The sequence below is a fragment of the Phocoena sinus genome, chromosome 1, assembly GCF_008692025.1.
Source record: "Phocoena sinus isolate mPhoSin1 chromosome 1, mPhoSin1.pri, whole genome shotgun sequence".
NCBI lineage: Eukaryota > Metazoa > Chordata > Mammalia > Artiodactyla > Phocoenidae > Phocoena > Phocoena sinus.
In genome coordinates, this window is record NC_045763.1 from 185,533,113 (window position 1) to 185,548,769 (window position 15,657).

General features: G+C 50.6%; 1 protein-coding gene across 15 annotated transcripts in view; it reads left to right on the top strand.

The window, feature by feature from the left end:
* Positions 1-15,657, top strand: part of PPP1R12B (protein phosphatase 1 regulatory subunit 12B) — a 214,414-nt gene that overhangs the window by 153,831 nt on the left and 44,926 nt on the right. The window contains exon 1 of one of the 15 annotated variants that reach the window (XM_032653903.1): positions 12,687-13,785. The exons of the other annotated variants lie outside the window; for them this stretch is intronic. Coding sequence (XP_032509794.1) covers positions 13,684-13,785 — 102 coding nt within the window. The 5' untranslated portion in view covers positions 12,687-13,683. Of the gene's footprint in view, positions 1-12,686; positions 13,786-15,657 lie in introns of those variants that run through there. 15 annotated transcript variants of the gene reach the window in all.

The window sequence follows — 15,657 nt, forward strand, 5'->3', positions numbered from 1 at the left end:
ATGGGACCTAATTAAAACAAAACTTTCGTTTTGCACAGCAAACAAAACTCTTGACAGAAGACAACCTACTGAATGGGAGAAAATACTTGGCAAGTGATACGACTGATAAGGGGTTAATATTCCAAAATACATAAACAGCTCATACAACTCAACATCATAAAAACAAACAACCCAATTAAAAAACGTGCAGAAGACCTGAATAGACATTTTTCCAAAGAAGACATACAAGTGGCCAACAGGTACATGAAAAGATGCTCAACATCATTAATCATCAGGAAAAGGCAAACGAAAACCACAATGAGATATCACCTCACACCTGTCAGAATGGCTGTCATGGAAAAGAACACAAATAACAAGTGTCGGTGAGGATCTGGAGAAAAGGGAACCACCCTGCACTGTTCATGGCAATGTAAATTGGTACAGCCAATGTGGAAAACAGTGTGGAGGTTCCCCAAAATACTAAAAGTAGAACTGTCATATGACCCAGCAACTTTGCTCCTGGGTATACATCCAAAGAAAACAAAAACACTAATTTGAAAAGATAATGCACCCCAGTTATCATAACAGTATTATTTACAATTGCCAACATATGGAAGCCACCTCAGTGTCTGTCAACAGATGAGTGGATAAAGAAGATGTGGTACATATATGCAATGGAATATTACTCAGCCACAGAAAAGAATGAAATTTTGCCATTTACAACAACGTAGATGGACTGGAAGGCATTATGCTAAGTGAAATAAGTCAGACAAAGAAAAGTACCATATGATATCACTTATGTGTGTAATCTAAAAAATAAAACTAGTGAATATACCAAAAGAAACAGTCTCATAGATAGAACAAACTAGTGGTTACCAGTGGGGCGAGGGAAGGGGGAGGGGAATATTGGGGTAGGCGATTAAGAGGTGCAAACTACTATGTATAAGATAAATAAGGTACAAGGATATATTGTACATCACAGGGGATATAGCCAATATTTTATTATAACTATAAATGGAATGTAACCTTTAAAAATTGTAGATCGCTATGTTGTACACTGGGAACTTATACGGTACATGAACTATACCTCAGTGGGGAAAAAAATATTCTGGATGTACAGTATGTCAGGGAAAGAGCAGTCTTGGCTGACCCCAGGGTCTTTGGCCTGAGCAGTTGGAAGGATAGAGTTGCCATCAGCTGACATGGGAAGTCTGCAGCTGAAACGGGTTGGGGAGGAAAAGCAGGAATTCAGGGTGGGATCTGTTGAGTTTGAGGTCTCTGTAGACATCCATCTGGAAGATTAGGCAGTCGGATATGTGGCATCTGTGGAGCGGTTGGATGATACTTAAAGCCATGAGACTGTGAGGTGATGGAAAGGCAGTTTAGACAAGAGAGGGCCAAGGACTGAGCCTGGCCCACTCCCCACTCGGGGGGAACCGGGGGTACCAGCCAGTGGGCAGGAGGAGACCCAGGAAGCGGTGGTGTCCTTTCCAGTGTCAATGAAAAGAACGTACGGAGAAGGAAGCGGTTACCATAGTATTAAGTGTTCCTGATGGGTTGAGCTGATGAAGACGAAGGACTGACCGGTGAGTGTCGACATGGAGGTCAGCGGGGACCTCGGTAAGACTAGTTCTGGTGGCGTGTGGGACAGAAAGGCCGATCGCAGTGGTTTTCAGACACAGTGGGGGGAGAGGAGTTAGAAACACTGAGAAGGATCATTTTTTAAAAGCAAGTTTTTCAGCAGAGGGGGCAGAGACATGGAGTGACAGCTCCAGGGGAGACGGGGTCCAGAGAAGGGTGCTTTGGCGACGGGGGGTGTAGCTGCGTGCTGGCTGATGGGAATGAGCGGGGAGAGAGCAAACCAGGACAGGGCAGAATGGTGACCTGGGTGGAAGGAAGCACAGAGCCCTGGTGGAGTGCTGTCCGCGAGGGGCGGGGTCCGAGCTGCAATGCGACTCCAGACCAGCACGCCAAGCCCGCAGGCAGGTGCAGCAGGGGAGGGCCCGGCAACGGCCGGTAAACGTGGCCTGGGGGGGTTCTTTTCTGAGTGAAATCGAAAGGAGACCAGCAGCCTGGGAAGGATGCGCCGAAGTGGATGAGATCGCTGCCCAGGAAGGCGCGCGGCCCGGGGGTGTCTGTGTGCCTGGCAGCGTGCAGTCCACCCAGGTTCAAGGGAGTGAATTTAAAATGAGACCGGTGAGCGCGGTTGTGGCAGAGTCGGCAGAAAGTCTAGTTTAAATGAGGTCGTGGTTTAGCTGCGTGCAGTGCAGGGCGAGCGAGGGAAGAGTAGCATGACAGTGGACCTCTGCACTCACACCAGGTGAGGGGGGAGTGGGGCACATGGAGGGCCTGAGACAGTGGACCGTCCCTCACAGGGAGGGCAGCTCGGGGCCACTCCCGAGGGAGCAGGAGACACAGGTGTGGGGGCAAAATCGAGATCATAGAGATGGTGGGACAAGAAAAGAGTATTTTGGAAACAAAAACTCCCTTCTGAATACTACACGGGTTAAGGAGATAATTATAATGGAGAATTAGGAAATATTTAGAATGAGATTACTTTACATTAGATCTTGTAGGAGTAGTTAAAAGAGAGAAAGCTATACCCTTAAATGCAGAGATATGGTTGAAAATATTTGAAAATAAGAATGAAAACAAATGAGCCAAGCTTTCAAACTCGAGATCCTGGGAAGAGAACGGAGTTTGCCCAAATAAAGTAGAAAGGATGAAATAAAGAGCAGAATGAACGAACCAAAAACAAAATAGCAGAGATGGTTGGTAAAACCAGAAGCTGATTCTTTGAAAAAACTTGTAAGATAAAATAAACCTTTGACAAGCTGATGGGGGGAGGGGGTGGGGCGGGCAGTGGGTATGAACAGTATCAGGAAAGGAAAGGGGGACAGAATTAGAAAACAGTTTAATCATAAGACCTGCTTCTGAACGGCATTATGACAGTAAGCATGAAAACTTAAGCAGATACTTTTCTGGGAAAATATATCAAAATTACTCAAGAAGAAATAGGGAAACAGAAAAGCCCAGTAGCCATTAAAGGGAATTGGATAACACTTTAACCACCACCCTCCAACCCTGGGCCAAAGGCACCAGGCCCGAACTAATTTGAGGGGAGATTTTACCAGACCTTCAAGGAACGCGCATCAAGGAGATTTGTCCTTTATCAACCGTTTCAGAATCCACACGAAATCGTCTTGCCTCCAAGTTGTTCAGCCACGGCGAGCGCTGCTGAGGCCTGGGGCGGGATCACAAGCCAGAGTCCGCGCGTCCCGAGGCCAGGCAGCACTGGACAGTGAAGGCGCCTGGCCAGTCACGCCTGGTGGCCCAAGGGTCCCCCTGTGGACGTTGGCCTCGTGACCCCCTGAGGAGTCGAGCAGGCTCGCTTTGCCCTCAGAACTGTGATCCCAGGTTTAGTGATGGGTCGTGGATACTGTCACTCGATCTGTGTTAGGACCAAGCGTGCGTTTGTGAGACAGTGGGGTCACCAGTGGTCTGGGGCGTGGAGAGGGTGGGGTGTTTTGGTTTGTGTAAACATGTGCTAACAGCACGTACAGAAATTGACTCCGGGACCACCGTTATCAGCATCCCGCTTGACCGGCCCCCATGTCACATTACACGCGTCACACCAAGGGCCGAGGACAGCGCCCGGGACACCCAGACGTCTGCTCTGCTGGACCCTCTGTGCCCCTAGACGCAGTGTGTGCGCTGTCTGCACGGAACGTGGTTCTCTCTTGCGGCCTGCGCCGAACACCAGGCACCCACGGCCATGTCAGTTTGGTCTGCACACTGGTCCCGTTCGCCGCACACGGGGCTGTGTTTCCTGGGGGGACGCATGTGCAGCGTCACACCTTAGAGCTGTCTGCCTCTGCGGCGCATGTCTGGGTGGGGTGCGTGGGCCTTGCCATGGGGCACAGAGCTGACAGGGCTATCAGTTTAGGTGCTCCGTGGTTGTTCCCGCCCCCCCCCACCCCGCTCTCCCCCACGGCAGAGCACCAGCTGTGCTACCAGGTGACATCACGGTAGGGAGTGAAGTGCACTTCCTACTACATAGGACGCAGACTGTTCCTTACGTGCCATTGGCAGACGTAATCTGGACAAAAATAGTTCTCTGTGAAAGGCTTTTTCTTTCAAGTTTTTCTCTCTAATGATTCACTTTTGGGGGGTATCTCCAGTGTCTTAGGCACAGGGAGAAACTTCTATGTCATCTTCTGAGCCACAGCTATATTTTTTAGCCAGAACCAAAGCTTAAACCTCCCCTGCAGAACCCTAGTGAAGGAGCAATCTGTTGTCCAGTGGAAATGAGAAAGAGAAAAAGGAAAAATGGGGTATTTGGAGGATTCATTTGGCACAGAAGAAAATAATTTGAGCCTAAGAGAAATGAGAGGATTAGAAACTAACCCTAATGGTGCGACGGCATCTTTCATCTTCAGCCGTTTTAAAGCACTTTCAACTGAGAGCGTGGACGTAAAGCACATATAGATGCCCCAAACGACTCACAAAGCATTTGGACAGGCAGTCACACCATAGGCATCAGTGGCATCTGAGGCAGGAAGCCTGCATGCGGTTCTCTGGGGCCGGGAAGGTCCTTCGGCTTCTCCAGGATCTGCGCTGTTACAGGAAAAACAGGTGTTGAGTTTCTATACATTTTTAATTCTAAGGAGGGAGTCTTCTCAGTAAACCCAGATGAATGGAGCAGGCTTAGTTCTGGACCAACAATAAGCCCACAACTGTGAGGACCGGTTGAAACATTCACGTTTCTCCACGAACTGGATGCGTAAATCGTTTTTCTTAAAACTCTGCCATTGCTAATAATGAGAAATAATTGTTTTTCCTTACCCCTTGGTGGAGCATTCAGCCAAAATTACAGGCTTTAAAGAAAATGACCGGGCTTCCCTGGTGGCGCAGTGGTTGAGAGTCCGCCTGCCGATGCAGGGGACGCGGATTCGTGCCCCGGTCCGGGAAGGTCCCACATGCCGCGGAGCGGCTGGACCCGTGAGCCATGGCCGCTGAGCCTGCGCGTCCGGAGCCTGTGCTCCGCAATGGGAGAGGCCACAACGGTGAGAGGCCCGCGTACCGCAAACAAACAAACAAACAAACAAACAAACAAAATGACCAAAGTATTTAAAAAATAGATCCAGTTGATGACAGGAAACTTGAACATAAATTAGAATTTCTGGACGTTTGTTTTTAAAGTTTATTTGTGTAGGCTGCTGCCCCTCATAACTCGTTGTGCTTCTCTGATTTTATAACTTTTAAGTTGTAGGTTTCGTCTTCATCCAAACACTTGAGCCTAAATTTTAGGTACACTGCCACTCGATGGTAGTATGTTTTGCCTGACATACTGATTATAAGCACGATCTAAATATCACGAATATCTGCACGTGTTAAACAGGTTTCTTTTAAACGTTACTCTAAAATGTAATTAAATATTATAAGGTACTATAAAAATGTGGTATTATTCAGCATCTTTCTCCTTGACTTTTTAAAACAATTTATTGAGATAAACAACTTTATGGAATAACTCTGAGCTTTACTGAAGAGTTATAGCTTTCACAGAAGTTTCAGATAAGTCATATTCTTTTTCTCTATTCATCCAGTGTTTAAGCAGCCATGTAACCTATAGAGAGCCCTCTTGGCTACTTTTAAATTTGCCCTGTTAGTGTTTCTGATCAGTTCAAGCGTGTTTTTCTCGTCGAGGCACCGAGAGCATTCTGGCAGAGAACTTCTTTATTGCGCCGGCCTGTCTGGAACATAGTCTGACGTCGGCGCCCTTCCCGACCCTGCCCTACTGGGTGCTGACCGCACGCGCCAGTCGTCCTGGGCGCCGTGTCCCCACATACTTCCAGGGGACCCTGCGGAGGTCTTGCCTCCACTCCCACCTCCACCCTTGAGAGCCTCTGCTGAGGTTCTGCGCCGCCCCTTCTGACTCTCCTGCTGTTCTGTCCTGTGTGGCCGAAGAAGAGTGGCAGCGGGGAAAAGCTGCTGTGAGTTACTCACATGGAAAGGGGGTAGCTTTCCACTTCTGTTTTGCCTTTTTTAGCTGTTGCTAAATTTAAATTTAATTGCAAAACTAAACCCATAAACCAGCTCTAGGACAGGCTTGCAGAAAGATTTTCTTAAGAGGCCTGTATAATCCCTTACCCTGAAGTGGGTTTCTGGGATTTAAACGTTGATGACAGTGGGACGTGACTGTTCAAGTGTGCGAGAGCGAGAGTGGGAGCGCGTGGCGAAGGTTGGCTCCTGCCAGGCAGCGCGCAGCTCCTCCCCGCTCCTGCCTCGGCTTCAGGGCCCTCGCGTCCTTGTAGCGGATGCGCTTTGTCGCTCTGATTTTTAGCTTTTGTTGCTTTTTCATAAAGGGCACATGTCCAAAGCCCTTCATTTAGCGGAAGGAACTGCATGGCTTCTTTGCTCTGCGTGTCCTTATGTGTGGAATGAAGACTGACTCTTCTCTCGGGAAGGATTCGTTTCAAAGGAGCAGTTGAGGGTAGGAGGTTAGTTTTGTGGTGAGGCCCCTGATACGTCCTCCTCACTCAGGAGCGTCAGTGCAAGAGTCGCTGGAGGTGAGTTGTCGCCACTGTCCCCCCACCCCAGGAGGAGGGGAGAGCTTCACCTCACGCAAATTAAGGCTGAGGATTAAGATGGGGACGTGGGAAGAGAAGGGGACGAGTGGCAGAGAACTTGCTGCTTCCTTCAGAGCTCCTCCCTCATCCCTTCCCCCCACGGAGCTCGTGCCCCTCTAGGTGCCCAGGAATGAAAACAGCAGGATAAACCCGTGGAGCTTCTCCTGACTGGGCCGTGTGCTGCCCACGGTCTCCTTTAAACGAAAAGAGCTTGTTTGTTTAGTAAGTTTGTGGAGTTAGCACTCAATAGTGTTTGATGGGTTGAAGGAAGGAAAGGGTGAGTTGACGGTTAGAAATACACATGTTTTATTTGGCCCTTATATTTCATAAACAGGCCTGAAAATGATTGTCCTGTTGCAAACTCTTAGCTCCAAAAGGAGGAACAGGGATCTGGAACTATTTGTAGTTCTTAATTGTTAATACTTGACTCATTACCTTCTTCCCTAAATCTAAACTAAAATATTGTGTATTGTGTCTTCTCAGAAGTTTATAACCTAGTTACCCCCAAAAAGTTGATTTGCAGGAAGCAGCAGCAAAACTTTTGAAATACTGGGTAATGTCTGCCAAACTTTTGACAAACTCCCTTGGGGCCTTGAAGACCTTGTTGGAAGCCATGCTCACCTTCCAGAAGGAACTTTCCTCCCCTTCTGTATCTGAAGAAATGGGCAATGATAACGCATTCTGTTGGCTTTGTGCCCCCCCCCCCCCCAAAAAAAAAAAACTTGAAAGATTGCAGTTCTAGATGATTGGGTTTCAGGTTAGGGACCTCCAGAAAAATCTAGGCCTTACACTTCTGGCTAAAGTCTTACAACATTTGTTTATTGACTTAAACGTCTCATGCTTAGGCTCAGCTGCAGTGCTCACAAGTGCTAACAGAGAGGCTCTTTTCTGACCCCCTTGGCCAGAGCACTCCAGAACTTTATTCTGCAGTCCTGTGTTCTTTTTTGTAACGAAAGAACTTGAAAGATGTAGATGGGGACCATGTGGGATTGTGAAGCTACTTTCAGATTAACTTTAATTTTGAAAGGGACCAATTCCGAGAGGTTATATGTAGCACGATAGAGTGAAGTCTCTTTGGGTTTTACAATCTAATTATGAGGATTACCAAGTACAGCAAGCAGCATAACTAAAATGTTCTTCTGTGGGTGTAATAATCCTGTCGCGTTTGAAGCCCCAAAAGTAATCTGCTCACAGATTCTGAAGACAGGGGCAGCTGCCGTCTGCTCTTCCTCTGGTGATGGACACAGTCGGTCTGGAATTGTCAGCTCACTGGGGAAGGCGGGGAATCACGTCCTTCATTTAGGAAAAAGTGAGTTGGAATCCCAGATGCTCCTTTCTCGAGACGCTGGAAGGGCTGTGCTGGCTCCTCTGCTGAAGCCCTTCCGGGACACGCGAGGAGTCTCCATTTGTGCCCTTGGCCACAGGGCACGTGCGGGGTCCGCGAGGATGGCCTGAGTGTCTGTGTGGTGAAATGCTGACCGTCTGACACAGCGGCGATTCTGGGAATTGTAGCCACCATAATAAAAAAGCTTTCTCTCCTGACTTGTGATGGTATTTGTCTGTCAAACCCCAAATTTTGTTTAAAGAGTAGTGACTTCTGTAGTGTTTTCAGATTCTCCTGACCCAGCAGTGTGGCACTGGGAGGAATCTGGTTCAGAGCACGCATCCTTTGCCTGTTTGGTAACTCGGGGACTAGGAACCGCTGTGCCCTTCTCACTGGAAAGGACTTGCACTGGCTGCAGTCTTGTCTTTTGAGCTGTTTGACTGCGAGCCAGGACGCACGGAAGGAGTCGTGTGCCGGGAGCGCCCGTCCACTCCGGAGCGCACTCGGAGCTGCTCTGCTTGCGGGATGACACCTGCGTCCGCTCACAAGCCCGGTTCTCTGCTGAGCCTTTGGCCGAATCCTTCTGTGACGAGACCCGTCTCTCCGAAGTCCTCTGGGGTTAAAAGAAGTTATCTCATTCACACGGCTCATACCCTAGTATGATGAGAGAAGTGGGTTGTTTTAACTTTTTACTTTGAAACAATTTCAAATCTGTAGCAGTATTTCAAGAATAGTACAAAGAACTATAAACCCTTCACCCAGAGGCCACATTAAAACATCAGTTGTCCCAGTAATGCCCTTCATGGCAGAAGGATCCAGTCTGACCTTCCTCTCTCCTTGGTTCTCACGACCTTGCCATTTATAAGGAGAGAGGCCTGCGTGTACTCCTGGGTGTGGGCCGCTTTGCCTCAGAAGCTGGCCTGTTTCTGCATGTTTTACACAACGTCTCAGAAGTGACACCTGGCTCTTCTCTTTCTGCCCTGACGGTCTGTCCACTCCTGGGGGCACTGACCCTGAGTCCCTTGGTTAGGACAGTGTCGCCATAGGAAAGTCCCATTTTCTTCCTTAGTGATTAGCATTTTATGAGGTGATACTTTGAGATTACACAAAATCCAGCTTCTCATCCTGCTTTTACCCACTAGTTTTGGTATCCATTAATGTTTCTTTCTTGAACTGATTTTCCAGTGACATTTCCCAAATGGGGATTTTTATCTAATTAGATTACTCCTTTTACATTCATTGGTAGGCATTCTAGTGTAAGGAAGAGCTCTCTCTCCTCCTCTGTTTTGTCATTCCTTTATTTGTATTAGAGTGTGCTTATGAATTCCTGTTTCCCTCAGTGGGTTTGTTTTTTTTTTTTAATTTATTTTTGGCTGTGTGGGGTCTTCGTTTCTGTGCGAGGGCTCTCTCCAGTTGCAGCGAGTGGGGCCACTCGCAGTGCGCGGGCCTCTCACTATCGCGGCCTCTCTTGTTGCGGAGCACAGGCTCCAGATGCGCAGGCTCAGTAGTTGTGGCTCACGGGCCTAGTTGCTCCGCAGCATGTGGGATCGTCCCAGACCAGGGGTCGAACCCGAGTCCCCTGCCTTAACAGGCAGATTCCCAACCACTGCGCCACCAGGGAAGCCCTCCCTCAGTGGGTTTTTACTTGTTACTCTTATTTATTTTGATGATCTGACTGTCCCAGGTTTGGCGTCTTAAGCAGGTCTGTGTGTCCTTCTGTCCTTCTGTCATGCCCCCATCCTCATCTGAGTGCTTTTCTTCTTCCTGACACAAGAGACCCAGGCTTATTTGCTTTCCTCCCCCAGCTCTGGAATCAACAGCTATTTCTCCAGGGAACCCCATTGCCGTTAGCGGAGAGTGACATTTAGAAACAGTGGTCTGGCCACTGGCTGTGCAAAGGCTCCTCCACCATTGCGGAGCCTGTTGCTTCCTAACCCCGAAACCTAACCCTAACCTAACCCCTAACCCCAGCCCTAACCCCTAACCCCAGCGCTAACCCCTAACCCCAGCCCTAACCCCCACTGTCTTCAGGCCCCTGACTAGACCGGGCTCCTGCCTCATGGCTGCGCCTTCCCTGACACTAGGGCATTGCCTTCCAAGAAAGAGGATTGGGAAGGAGGGAACAAGGTAGGTTCTTCCCTAAAACATTTGGAAAGGAGATTCTGTCTTCATTCAGTAGCTGTTTACTAACCATAATCTGAGCTCTTTGTTTCAGATTTTCATTTAGATCCTTGCGTGTGGTTTCTAGATGCGTGTGCGTGTTGATCAGCACTTTGGTGATAAATGCCCTGTATTGAGCACATCCATGTGCTCGGCACTGCATAGATGTTAGGCCTGAATTATAAAATAACTCTGCAAGACAGGCATTATTTTACAGTTTTTGAAGTGAGCCATATAAGATTCAGTGAGGGTAAAGCATTTTGATCACGTCAGACAGTTAAGCAGGGGTTGAATTGCCGCGCAGGCTACCTGCCCTCAAAGCCCACACCCTTCCCGAACCACAGGGCAGTGTGCTGGTGTACTGATGCTCTGGGGGTCCTCACTGGGGGACATTTTACCAAACATCATCACTCTTAAACCATAACGTTTAACTTTCTTGATTTAAAATATAAGAGGAAAAGTTAGAAATTACTCAACTGGCTCATTAATTTCTATACTAAGAAGACCCCACTGGAGGAGACTTTGGGAGAACCCCTGTGTCTGCTGGTTCTTATGTTTATTGGAGATTCTGTTGAGCTGTCTGCCCGGAACTCTTCATTCAGTTATAACAAAGAACCTCCTAAAGTTTAGGAACTTTTTTCTCTCCCTTATCTGGAAGAGATAAAACATGAACCCAACATTCTCTCCTGCCTGTCGGAAATAGGTTATTTTCCAAACAGATGGCTGTTTGCATAGCTCTCACTCTGGAGAGGTCGTTTACCAGGCTTCTTGGTTACTAGACCTTCACTTTAGAAAGAATAGACCAGACCCTCAATTGGGGAAGAAAAGAAGAGGGCGATTCTTTGTTATTCTTTGCCGTTCCTCCATGCTGCTTGTCTGTAATGTGTGTGCCCGGGTCAGAATGTTATACTCTGTGCCAGGCCAGTGTGGAGGAAAATGCACATTGTTTTCATCTCGGGTTCCCTGACGTGGGAATGGTACTGGAAACACGGTACTACCTGAAAACTAGATTATGACGTAACCAGAAGACGCAAGACTGTGACCACAGACACTCCCACTCACATTTACCTTCACGGGGATGTGAAGGCCACTTTGATGTTCTCAGGGGAGTTAATGTCTCTTCAGTAAGAAAGGAAACAACAAGTGCCTGTTGGAGAAAAAGGCTATAAATATATAAAAGAACAAGTGAACAAAAGAAAGAGCTTAGGTGTAACTTCCTGGAGAATTTTTCTCCGTTCCTCAGTTTCGGACGTGTTCCTGTGAGTGTCTCAAATAGGCAGCATCTTCCTGATGAAGGATCTGAATTGGCCGGTCTTTTCAGAGCCTTCGAGGGGCCGTTGTGTTCTGTGCCCTCTTACCGGCTGTGTGTCTTCTGCCCAGGCCCGCGGCCCCTGAGAGCGTGTCCCCTCGCCTGTAAGATGACGGTGCGTTCCAGCACAGGTGAGAGCACCAGGTGAGGCTGTGCACGCTTGAAGGGCTTCGCCGTTGTCAGTGCCGCCGAGAAGCAGACGTAAGAGGTGAAGAGAAACAAAGAGCAGTGCTAAACAGGCTGTTACATTCCTTCCCCCGTTGCCCACGAGGAATGAAATCACTGCACGTGCCTCACAGAGACAGCCCGGAAACTGCTCATCAGAATTGTTCCTGCCATCTGCTTGAGGGGTCTGGGGAGTGAACCGGGTTCTCGTCCTTCTCACCCCAGCCTTCCCGGAGCCAGTCTTGCTGTGGGAATGTTACATCAGTATTTCTTTTCTAAGTGAAGGGGTCTAATAGAGAAAAACTCACTCTTACAGATGGGAGTGGCTACAAAGTAGGGTTTTTATTGTATGTTTTTTAATTCGGCCACACCACGCAGCAAGCAGGGTCTTAGTTCCCCGACCAGGGATCGAACCCAGGCCCTCGGCAGCAAATGCACCAAGTCCTATCCACTGGACCACCAGGGAATGCCCCATATGTAGGATTTAGAACATGAGATTCATAGATCTGAACCCCCAAGATAACTGGCCTTTTAGACGCAGTACAGTTGTGGTTTGTGGTAGAATTCGTCAGTCCTCCGAAGGAGTTTTTTAGATTAGAAGTGAATCAGGACCCCTTTATAAACTTTTCAACCTGTGTTCTTCAGACCAACCCCATTTCCCTTGATTCGGTTTCACAAATTGGTCATAAGAATAAAGAAGATATCAAGACAGTTGGAGGGAAAAGAGTGGCTTGCTAGGAAGATATGAAGGAAAAAGGTATCAATTTCATGTGGGGAAAGGAGGGCAGGATAGAGTTTCCAAGATCCCAGAGAGAAGTGAGTTGTTACTTTGGGGATAAACCCATCTGCTTAGAAAGCATTTGGCCTAGAAGTGTTGGATAGGGTAGTGATGACACAGAGTGCAAAAGATTAAACTTGAGATGTTTCAAGGCCAAATCCAAAATCCTTCGACACCAAGCAAATAAATTCCATTCTTTTTAACTCTTGATGTTCTCTGCGGTCGTGCAGTCAGTTCCCGCCTCTGTTCTCTCCTTATTTCTGACCCTCCCTCGCCTGGCCCCCGGCCCCGTCTCAATCCTCCCGATCATGGCATTTTGTACAACTCAGCTAAGCGCTGTGCTCAGAGGCTCTGCCGTCCAGGTCTCTTGTGTACGGAGAGCTTCCTCTGCCGTGGCCGGAGTTTCAACTTGCAGCTTCCTCGGGGGGCGGCAGGAATGACGTGTCGTTAAACTTGGACAAAAAAGGGCTGAAGGTGCTTTGACTGCTGTGTCTGTCTGGGCTTTGTTACTTAGGGACCCAGACGTGGAAAAGTCCCCGCTCTCCCACGTGGCAGAGCGTCTGAGAAGCCGGCCGAGGGGGTGGGTGCCAGGGGTGGTGGCTTTGTCCCTGAGCCCCCAGGGGGCCCCCCTGAATTCCCAGAGGCCGGCGGGCTTTCCTCTCCTGCTGCAAGTGGAAACCCGAATTCTGAGTGGAAAGTACATCTTTGCCCTTGGCCGGTGTCCAGCATTCCTCGCTGAGCGAATGGGATTTGGAATGTCAGAGGCGGAGGGCGGGAGCGTGTGGGGCTGCGTGTTTATATGTGAACGCAGCCTCCTCTGGCTTCCTGAAACTGCTTCCTTCTCCTAAGCTCCTAGTACCTTATTTATGTGTTGTTCTTTGGTTTTTGTTTTTAAGTCGTTTAAGGTGCGTTTATCACGGCGGTTGGTCACAGGGGCACTTCCAGACCCCGTTCAGCCCTGGAGCCCGGCTCCGGGGAGGCAGCATGGTGTCCAGAGGATTTGCGTGTCTTCCCTCCGGATGAAGAGACAGGAGCTGTTCGCAGGCTCGTCCTCCGGGGGATCTGAGGTCGTCTCCTCCGGGGCGTGACCTGCTGTCCCGGAACCTGGACCCAGGTTCTGTGGGGCACAGGCCTCCGTGAGCGGCGCCCTTCGGGAAGACTGGGGCCGGGCTGGGTCGGCAGCGGGGCCCAGCCCAGCGCCTGTGCTGGAGCTGGACTGAGACACGCCTCGTCCCCCATGTGACTGTGGACTCATTGACTGGGTGGCTTCTACCCTTGATTCAGTTCAGCTCGAAGGCGCGATCTGGGGGTGCCCGACCGGCTCTGCCGCCGAGGGGCCATGTCCTCCCTGCACGGCCGAGGCAAGGACCTCGCTCGGAGCAGGACGGCTCAGTCGGACTCGCCCCCGGGCTCGCCCTCCCTGACGGCCAGGACGCTCCGAGTAAGCGGCCCTCCCTCCGTCCGCGGTCTGTTGGGGGCGGGCTGTGAGGCCGGGCCCCGGGGGTCGGTCAGGGCAGAGGGGATTCAGGGCGTGTGGAAGCAGCCAGGGAGACGGAGGCCCCACCAGGAGCTGTTCTGTAGGAGGTTCCTGTTCCTGATTCTTAACGGCCTCTTAGGTGAAAGTGGACTTGAATGCATGACACAGCTTCTGCCTTCCAGCTTTTCAGCGTCACTTGTGAAACGCCTGACAGGAAGAGTGTAGAGGCCTCCTTACCGTGTCTTACGGGCTTTCTCTGATTTACGCGGCTGTGTTTAGTCAGTGCCTTTCCTGTGTTTTATGGGTCAATACGGTGTCTCAGGAGAAGCAGCTCCCAGTGGCTGCGGAACCGCGTTCAGTGACCTCAGGCACGTGTAGGCGCTGCGTGTGCAGGTCCTGCACGTGCATTTGTGCAGGCGTGTGCGTGCGGGGGCGTCTTTGCGATCCTGTGTGTCTGTGGGTGATGAAGAGAGAACGGGGTGGGCAGGCGCTCTGGGCACTGGGGCGCTACTCCTCCGTGACCGTCAGGAGCCTCTGCGCTTAAAAAGCCAAAGAAGGACCTCCCGGCTGTAGACAGCCAGCTCTGGGGGTGTTTGCAACGCCCCAGGCAGGTCCAGCCTGTCTATCTAGTGCGTGTTTCCGTGGACGTGGATTGCACGTGGATTCAGGTGTCCCCCGTGGGAAGCCGGCAGAAGCCCGCCGTGCTGCCGAGGGCCCTGCTGGGCGCGCGGGGTGAGTGGCAGCCCCTCCGTAGTTCGCGAGAGCGTCTCTGCCGGGGAGCAGGTTGGTCACAGCTTCCTTATTTGGAGAGGAAGCCTGAAGAAACCCTGGGCTCTTCTGAGTGGCTTGATACCATGTTTAGTGTCTGTCTCCCAGTGTAAATGACCACGGGGTCTCTCCCGTGTGTGTATCGCCGTCGTGGGTGTGGCAGCCTCTTTGCACGTGGCCTGGGCTGCTCTCACTGGGGGAGTGTGCCCCCGCCGTGCACACAGCTGCCAAGCTGGGTCCCCAGGACGGAGCGTGCCCTGGTTCCCTTCCCTCTCGGCGGCACCGGGGGTGCCTCGTGGTGTGAGGAGCCCTTGTCAGCCTCGTTCAGCCCCGTAGCCCTGGCTCCTGGAGCAGGGATGCCCCCTTTTCCCTTCCTGGGTGAACCCGTGTCCTCTCTAGAGGGGCTGCTGCTTTCTTCTCGGCCCGGTCCTCATGCCACCACTCCCCCTACCCCCGACTTGTTAGACGGAGGCCGCAGTGGGAGAGAACTTGAGGATTTGGATTATAGGAACTGAAACTGGTGGCTTGCGTGGCGGGCTGCTTCCCAGGTTCAGTGCCCGTGTCCGCGGGTTTCCGCCGTCACCTCAGCTCCGTCTGTAGCTCCCGGAGTCCAGACAGCCTGGGCCTGTGCTGCAGAGACCGTTCACACTCCACTGTAGTGTTGGAGAGAGTGGCAGACACACGGGCTAATTCAGGGGCTGCTGACCCTCGGAATGGGTTACAGAACCAAGATGTACCTCCTAGGAGTCCAGTCTCGCCTCGTCTCATCTCGTGTGCCAGCGGGTCCGCGTGCTCTCTGAGAGCTGGTCTGGGCGTCGGGTGGTGGTGGTGTCTTACCTGCCTCCGGATGCTGCTCCAGGACAGGTGTCACTGCAGGACAGGCTGGGGCACACTTCTGAGCATCTAATGCCAATGAAAACACAAGCATTCTATCCAAAATACCTAACACATTCCAGGCCTGAGACTTCCACCGCCTCGAGTAATCCTCAGGCACCTACAAGGCGGGTGTTGCCGTCCCCGTGTCACAGGTGAGGACACGGAGGGACGCAGAGGAGAGGTTCCTTCCGT